The sequence below is a fragment of the Lotus japonicus genome, chromosome 4 (assembly GCF_012489685.1).
Source record: "Lotus japonicus ecotype B-129 chromosome 4, LjGifu_v1.2".
NCBI classification, from domain to species: domain Eukaryota; kingdom Viridiplantae; phylum Streptophyta; class Magnoliopsida; order Fabales; family Fabaceae; genus Lotus; species Lotus japonicus.
In genome coordinates, this window is record NC_080044.1 from 33304090 (window position 1) to 33313448 (window position 9359).

The window sequence follows — 9359 nt, forward strand, 5'->3', positions numbered from 1 at the left end:
TCAAACGTTTAAATAATGTAGACATCTAACACACATATTATTCTTAGTAGAGTGCATACTTTCTTCTATCATATAACATTTCAATTATTTTGTATTTTTTTCTCTTCCTTTCTCTCTCTACATATTTGTTGGATATTTGCACTATTTCACCCAGGGGCGGATTCACCGCCTAGCTAGCTAGGGCCTATGCCCGAGCTCTGGGGAGGAAAAAAAAATTTCTTTGGACGAGTTTATCTTTTGGGAAAAAAAAAACAAAAAAAAAGGGCAAATATGGGCCCTGGGTGTTGTGGCGTCGTCATTCTAGTGCCCAGGCGAGGAGAGGAGGCCGGCGGCGCGGAGAGGAGGCTGGCGGCGCAGGTAGCAACTAGGGTTTTAGAGAATGTTAAAGAAAAAAAAGAAGAAGAAGGAGCGTGAAGAGAAACAGTAACAGCAGAGAGAGAGAAAGGGTGTGGAAAAAAGAAAAGATACAGACTTATTAAGAAAAGGGGTGTTCTAATAACCCTAAAATGACCCATTTGATTATGTCACGGGCCTTTGGCCCATCTTTTCGTTTTTTTTTTACTCTTTCTTTTACTGTTTTTTCTGAATTTGTTGGCTGCTGCTTTTTTTTTTCGTTGGGCCCTTCATGGCACTACTAAAAATTGTATCTGATGGGCCTTTTGTTTTTTTTAATTAATTAGTCATTTTTTGGTATCATTGTATAGATATAAATATAATTACTAGTAAGTAGAATTTCAAAAAAAGAAATACTAGTAAGTAACAACTAGTGAATACTTAGGGTTGTAATTATCATTTGATTTTTTCTCTAACTAATTATATTTGCTTATGAAAAACCTAAAAAAAATTTGCGACAACGTCCAAAAATTTGCCCAAACTTCCCAAAATTTCTGGTTCCGCCACTGATTTCACCCATCATCTAAAATTTACAGGTATCTTTCATTTGTTAACTTTGCTCTTGACTTTATTGAGTGTTTAGTCTCTACCAATGAGAGCCATCATTTAATCTTTCTTTAACCACCATTTACCTCAGTTCCTTGTCTCTTCATCGTTGAAAAAATAATTCCTCATTTTGTATTTTCGGAATTACTTTTTGTAAAATGTATTCCGCACGTTACTATCTGCGAGATTTTAAAGTAATCCCGCAAACTTAAGTGTGAATTTTGTTTTACCGCAAATATAAATGAGGAATTTCAAAATTTAATTTTTTTTACCGCAAACATAATTGAGGAATGCAAAAATCTTATTTTTATAACATACCGCAAACATGAGTGAGGAATGTAAAATTACACTCATCACAAAAATCTCTTTTTTTAAAATACCTCAAACATAAGAGCGGAATGCAATATTATACAACGCACACAAAAAATATTTACATACCGCCGACATAAGTGAGGAATGAAAATATTTTATTTTTTTATTGCAAATATAAGTGAGGAATGCAAAAGTGTATTTTTTTAACATACCGCAAACATAAATGAGGAATGCGAAATTCTATTTTTTGGCTTAATTGCACATTTGCTCCCTTATCTTTCACCGTTGTGCGAAGTCCCTCCCCCATGTTTAAAATGAGCAGATTCCCTCCCCCATGTTTCAATTTGTGCTGCCGTTAGCTTTTCATCCAATTGTTAACGGAGTTGCTATTTTTACCTCTTCTTTTTACTAACCACACCCTCGATGAGAAATAAAAATAAAGAAAAAAAGTTAAAAACAGAAAAAAAATATTTTTATAAAAGAAAAAAAAAACTAAATTCATCTTCATCTCCTCCACCATGATCTTCATCTTCTTCTACATGGTAAAATAAAAAAACCCAGAAAAACAAAACTTCAAAATAAAAACCCACTCTTCCATCAAAATCTCACGGAGCTTTTTTTCACACAAATCCAAGCTCTTCTTTTTTTCACACAAACACATGGGTTCCAGGCGGGATTTGGGTTTAACACCCCACCCCTTAGGCTTCCCGCCCCACTTAAAGTGGGGAAATTACCGAAAACCCTCCGGATTAATATCGGTAAATGATTTTCCGATATGTATCGGTTTATCATTTACCGATTCGTATTGATATAACAGCATCAGATAGGTTTTGAAACACATAATTTTCAAAACTCATTTCCCTCCCCAAATCACTCCCTCTTCAAATCTCTCCCAAACTTGCGTTCCACCACTCCAAGCTTCGGTCCCATCATCATCAAAGCTTCCTCAAAGCACCGAAACTCCCATTCCATTACATTCAAAAGGTAAGTTTGATTTTCATTGATTCTCTCACATTGATTGATGATTAGAGGTAGTTGATGGATTATTAGGTGAATCTTGAACACTAGGGTAGTTGATTGATGATTAGAGGTAGGTTTTATTGACTGAAATTGCATGAAACGGTCATGGGCACGAGTGGGTCGTTTCCAGTTCTGGTTCTGGGTTTACTGTAAAATCGGAAAAACATTTTCCGATTCTGTAATGGAAAATGTTTTTCCGATTCTGTAATGGAAAAACATTTCCCGATTGTAGTCAGTTTAAGCCAGTTTTTTTAAGCCAGTTTTTTTTAGTTTTAAACCAGTCCTCCATCTATTGGGCTGAATATTTTGTACAAATTTTCAAATATTTTAGTGTCATGACACTGGGAAAGGGTGTTGATGGGATCGGCTTATTAGAACTAGGGAACTTCCTTAATGTTGCATTTTAGTTATCTAGATTGACAAATTTGGTTATATAATTTATTTTCCTATTCTGCTACTGGTGTCCTATGACAGAATTCATAAATTCTTCTTCCTTGGAAAATGATAATTTATGTATAACAGGTTGATATGGTCATAGTACCAGCGTCAACTGGGCAGATGGAAAATGCTATATGAGAGATGTTTGTTTCTATATGAGAGATGTTTGTTGCTATATGAGAGATGTTTGTACAAGTTGTAACTGTTAAAGTTGCTCAAGTTGTAATTTGATGTTAAATTTGTTTGCTTTTCATAGGAGAATGAAGGGCGGGAGGAAGAGGTCTCGATCTTCTACAGTCGATGATGCAGAGGATCGCCACGAGCGCTTGCATGCTTCTACGCGGCGCGGCGACCATCGAGCAGCTAGTCAGGCGGTTGAGGCTTCGGCCCCGTCTCCGAACCCATTGGGAGTGCAAGATTTGATAACAGCAAGGACAAGACATACCTTGAGGGTAACTTTTGCATCTCCGAACCCATTGGGAGTGCAAGATTTGATAACAGCAACAACATTCTCCACCCTCTCAACGTGGCTGGATGGCGCCAGCCGGGCCAGGAATGAGAGGACGAGAGCTGCCAGAATTGTTGCTTTGACCTTTGCAATGGCGGACGAATGGATTTGGGTCTTGTTCCATTGTGTAGAATGAAGAGTAAGAAGAAGAGGCAAGACACAATAGACAGGAAGATGAGGAATGAAGAGTAAGAAGAAGAGGCAAGACACAACAGAGATTTATAGCTCAGGAGTGCGGTCAAAACATTTAAGGTGTACTGGTGGATGGTAGAAGTGTGGTTGGGGCTTGTGGTTGAGAGTAATGTCTGGGTTGGTAGTGGAGAGTAATGAAAATGAAAATGACAAGAGTACATCAAATTAACATTACCAAAAGTACATCAAATTAACATTACCAAAAGTACACGCATAAACCTGTCAATCTACGATAATGTCATTAACAACAACCTATGGATAAGGGCCACAAAATTAAAATTACAGAGAGTTTACAAATTAATATTACATTTCACAATACAAGAACATTCAATCTGTGTTGATGTCCACATAGTACGCATGACCACTAAAAGCACCAAGCCAAGCTTGGAATTGTGCAGCGTACATGTCTAAACGTTGACCATATAGGTTGCGCCAGTATTTGGAGGCAAAATCAGCGTGCCAATCCCACTGAGGAGCAATAGTCGGCATAGGATGTCCAGGAGTTAATTGGAGCTACATTTTAGAGAATAACCATAAAATTAGATAACTTCCACATACAAAAATCAATCGACAAGCTAGTAGGCAACTAAAATATTAGTGTATTTGGTCAAAATATACTTGTACCCAGTGATTTATCACATGTCCAATAGCTATAACAGTATGCTCATCTCGTGGACCGGCTCCTATTAGTGGAAAGTATGTGTTACAACCCATAGAGGATAAGGATACGAGAACCAATTGGTACTTTGTGGCAACAAGGTATCCCATCTCTAGCAGTTGAAACCATTTGTCAGGGGTGGCCGGGTCACCAAGAGGAAGAGTGAGACGATCATGTAAGCCATAAACAACATTTGTGCCCCACATCCTATTATACATTAACACATTGGTCTCAAGTTCTTGTATCAATGAAGCCCTAACCCAAGGCCAACCGTCCTGACCGGCGGAATCCCCCATTAATGCAGCAATGGATCTATAGCCACAGTTACCATCATCCTCAACATCTGTAATTGTGTCAATATATGGATGGAGAAAGGCTGGAAAGTTACACATGAAATGGCTTGTATCAGACTTCTTCACACGCTTCTTCCTCTTTGCTGGTTGTGAAGACTTCTTTTCCTCTTTAATCTTCTTGTCAGTAAGTTCAAACGCTGAAGGATCACGAGTCAAGGATCCTATTGCTCGACCCTTGGGTGGTTTGCTCTCCTTCAACTTAGGAGTGCGGTTGGACTTTATCCGAAGCTCAGGAGTACATAGTGTACTCCTTTCAGGACAATATATCGCCTGAAGCTTCCTTCTTACCATACTCTGCCCTCCAGTATCCAAAGAATGGAAATAACGTGTCAGTGCCTCAACTTCTGGGTGCATCTCTCCATGGTTTAGTCCGCAAATATCTGAGCTGCCAGTATCTGCAACAGGTACATGATCCCAACTTAAGCTCTTCCAGAATGGATGAATGGCCTCGTACGGAATCCTCTCATAATCTGCAAGTTCACAAACATGTCACATTGAATCACAAATATAAATAATTGGAACTAGTTGACAGGAGAGTGGTTGACCGGTAACCTGTAAGTTGACAACCGCAAGGTAGTCCATGAGTCTCTCTCAATAAGAAATCGCATCTGCCGCCGTAGGACCGCATTCTTGTCAGTTCAACATCAATGAGTTTCAGGCATTTGATTGACACAAATCCCCTAATATTTGTGTAGAAAGGGGTCTTGAAAAGGTGATCAATTTTATTCATACTGCGCTCAAACGATGCTACTATCTTAGTGTGACGATTGGTGGTCAAACTATGCGACGCATCCCATGATGTGGCCAGGTCACCCTTACTGTTCCGCAACATCAACTTCAAGCTAGCATGTGCACTGAAAGCCTTGCAAACCAACAACGCGCATGTAAGAATTAATACTGTAATAATCTATGAAATGAAATACATATAACAAGTCATAACATAATTTTTGTACCTGTTACTTGTTGTTGTTCCAAAATGCATCACATGATTTGTCCATGCCTTGGCAAATTTCTGCTTGTGGACCAACCATGTAGTAGAACAATAAGTGGCAAATTTCAACTTGTGTTTAAGCTTGCACATGTTAAACAATTCAATCCAATGAGCTTCAAATTCTGGAACTGTTGGAGCATCTACCAATTCGGCCCACTTGTCCATAACCTCTTGAGCAAAATCATCCGTGCCAACATACTCTTTGCACTTTGCCAAAACACACTTGTTGATGTGCCACAAGCATAGTAAATGGGTAGTGGTGGGAAGGCTTTGTGAAGCAGCACTCAATAAGGCAAGATCTCTATCCGTCACAATCACTCTAGGCAACCTGGATTGGTCGGAAATCAGAGACTTCATACACTCTAGTGCCCAAATGTAGTCATCTGTGGTCTCACTGCCAATGTAACAGAATGCTATTGAGTATGTTTTATCCGTGGAGGTCAGACCAACAATCTCGAGCAAGGGTAGTTTGTATTTGCTGGTCTTGTATGTGCAATCCATGATCACTACATATGGGAATGTGTTGAAAAGTTTGACGGCATTCGGATGAGCCCAAAATATATCTCTAATCACTTCCGATCCGGGTTCATTTCTTTCGAAGTGAACATACTTCTCACCGTCCAACTTCTTCAGCAAGTATTGCATCTCTGTCAGTGACCCACGAACGGATTGTCTGAACCGCTTGCAAACACCATAAATTTGTTGGATGGTAGTCAAGTTTGAAGGATCTTTTTCTTTGAAGGACGCCAACATCTTTCTAGGTGGAACCCAAGTCTTAGCCTGATTTATCACGTCCTCCTTCTCCTCACTATTCAGTCGACCAGCGTAATTGTGGCCAAGTAGTGACTCAGCTGCGAGATGGATGTGTCTACCCTCCATCACCTTCAACCACCATCCTTTACCATCTTTCGTACGTCGTCCTTTTAGCCTAAAAGGACAACCTGTCTTTTGTGTTGACGTTCCTTCAACAAGATCAGGATCTCTGTAAGGAATATACACACTATGCTTCTCACACCCCAGAATGACATATTCTTTTCTTCCCTTCGCACCACTATCAGACTTTGCTGTCACCAAAACAAAATTATTTGCCATAGAAATGTCGCGAACCCATTTCATAAGATCATCTTTCAAAGGGAAACACTGTTTCAGGATAAACAAGGCATAAGACATAAAACAAGGCATAAACAAAGCATAAACAAAACAGCCAAAAATTTGTGCAATGAGTACCTGATCAGTATGATACAAATGAGAGACATCTATAGATATAATCGGAGGTTCAACTAGTGATGGTTGCTCCTCTGGATTATCATTTTCCAATCCAGCAGCATGTATCAATTGTGATTCACCAAAAAAAAAGGACTCTGTCATCCCTAGAACAAAAACGGTAAATCAATATCCGACCCATTAACGGCAAATCAAATTCCGGTCCTATAACGGAATATCATAATCCGATACATTAACGGAAATTCATTTACCAATAAAGTTCACGATACAGCAGCCTAAATTACCAACTTAACTAACTAAACTAACTACTTAAACTAACAACTAACTACTTAAACTAACGACTAACTACTGAGATAAAGTACCAAAAAGCTAACAACACTTACCAGGAGTTTAGAGCTTCCCCTTGGTGGAGGTGGTGTTGGTGGTGGTGGTGGTGGTGGTGGAAAATGTGGAGATGGTAGTGGTGGTGGGAATGTGAAATGTGAGGGAGGAGTGGAGTAATGGTGGAATAAGGTTGTGTGGGCGAGTTATGGGGGGCAGGTGGAGGGAGGAGTAATGGTGGAGGGGGTTGGTGGAGGGAGGAGTAATGGTGAAAAAGTGATCAAACTGCCAGAAATCATAACGGTAAATGATTAACCGATATAAATATACGTATCGGTTAATGATTAACCGATAGTGTTCTTCGTGTTCTGGGTAATGGTATGAAGGTGTTCATACAGAGGAATAATAACGGTAAATGATTAACCGATGTATATATTTATATCGGTTAATCATTTACCGATGGGTACTTTTGGGATAAAATAAAAATGCTGGGGCGCGTAGCCTAAAGGGTGGGGTGCCAAACCCAAATCCCGTTCCAGGAGCTTATGGATCGAAAGAGAGAGGGAAACAGAGAGAGGAGTGCAGATCGAAGAGGAGGAGGAATGAAGATGGTGAAAGCTCTGCAGCAAGGGGCGAGACCTCTGCTCTACCTTCGTCGTGGACCTCCGCCTCATCTGCTGCCCACCGTTTTGCCGCATCACACTTCTATGGAAGCAAGGAGAGGAACAAGATTTTCGGTTTTGCTTGCTGAAGAAGATGAGATTTGGGGTGGGTAGATGGTGGTGGTGCGTGGGTTTTCTTCTTCCCCCTTTGTACTGAATCTCTTCATCATTTCTCACCTAATGTTCTTGACTTCTTGTAGAAATTGGATTTGCTTTTCAGTAGATTAAAAATCTGGGTTTAAATGTCTACCATAAAAATGCAAATCTGGTGTTGGTGCGTGAGTTTGTATTCCTCACCTAACAGCGTTGATGTTGCTGTTTTGTTTTTGTTTTGATTATATATTATATCTTTTGTTTTTTTTAAGAAAAAACTGGGTTTAAATTGCTTTTATCAAGATTTAATTGGGTTTATGATTTGGGCATTTTTAGATGTTGTTGTTTGCTACTTCTTATGAAGATGAGAAGATGATAGAAGAATGATAAAGATTTTAAAGATAGAGTAAGAAGATGAGTAAATCTGGAAAAAAAAATTGTGGTTTGAAGAACTTTGATTTTCAGGAATTTTTTTTAAAGAAGATGAAAATGATGGAAGAAGATGAAGTTGTGTATGAATATTTCTGGATTTTCCAGAAATTTTTAATTTTTGAAGATAGAAATTAAAATTATTTTTTTAATTCAGTGTAGGTGGTGCAAATAGTAAAAATGAGGGGTGAAAATAGCAACCGCCGTTAGCAATTGGATGGAAAGCTAACGGTGGGACCCAATTTGCACAAATTAAAACATGAGGGAGGGAATCTGCTCATTTTAAACATGGGGGAGGGACTTCGCACAACGGTGAAAGATAAAGGAGCAAATGTGCAATTAAGCCCTATTTTTTTAACATACCGCAAACATAAGTGATAAATGCAAAATTGTGAGGGTAATTTTGGAATCTGACTTATGAGGGTATTTTTAGAAAAAGGTAAAATGAGAATGACATTAAAATGAATGGGAGTGGCACTAAAATTAATTCCCTTTTTAAATTGAGTTATTTGATGTGACAACCTTGCCAAAAAACTAAACGTTCTGTTTGGTTTAAACGAAGGGAGGGGAGGGGAAGGGGAGAGATTTTGAATGATATTGAGTTTGGTTAAGAGGAGGGAGGGGAGGGAAAATAAATGCACAAACACTATGAATCCACTTTATTCTTCCTTCTCATGAACCCTAGACCTGACAAACTTGGAACCTAAAGTTCACTTCTACTACAAACACTTCATAAAGTGGATTAAAGATTTGACAAACCTTATAACAAGTGAATTGTAACGTGTATAACCCATATCTTTTATCTATATGTACAAATGGATACAGTGACCTTATAACAATTCGTTAAGCAACGAAACCTAAGTTGATTTTGTGTATTTAATTTTCAAGCACAACGAAAGAAAGAAGAAGAAAATAACGAAAGATCATAGATAGATACCATGTTTGTGCGACTACCCTAGAGAGAAATTAAGTTTGGAATTATAATATAAGGTAGGCTTAATACAGGCTCCTGTAATTGTAAAGGGAATCAAATCCAGGGCCTGGAAAATTTTTGCATCAAATTGGGTCCTTAGAATTTTTTTTTTAATTCAGTTAAGGCCAAAGTGTGCCAGCCTTCAATTTTATCCCAATCATCAATTCCACGTGGCTTTTATAATTTTTTTAATTAAAAAAATAAATAAATAATTATTTTTAATTCCAACTCAATAATTTAATCAGA

At 38.5% G+C, this 9359-nt stretch overlaps 1 protein-coding gene across 1 annotated transcript; it reads right to left on the minus strand.

The window, feature by feature from the left end:
• Window positions 1-3736: 3736 nt before the first annotated feature.
• On the minus strand, window positions 3737-4363 carry LOC130712648 (uncharacterized). Its single transcript, XM_057562470.1, has 2 exons — window positions 4028-4363; window positions 3737-3922 (listed from the first exon to the last, which is right to left on the minus strand). The coding sequence occupies exons 1-2, from the start codon at window positions 4361-4363 to the stop codon at window positions 3737-3739; spliced, it is 522 nt and encodes a 173-aa protein (XP_057418453.1).
• Between the last annotated feature and the right edge of the window lie 4996 nt (window positions 4364-9359).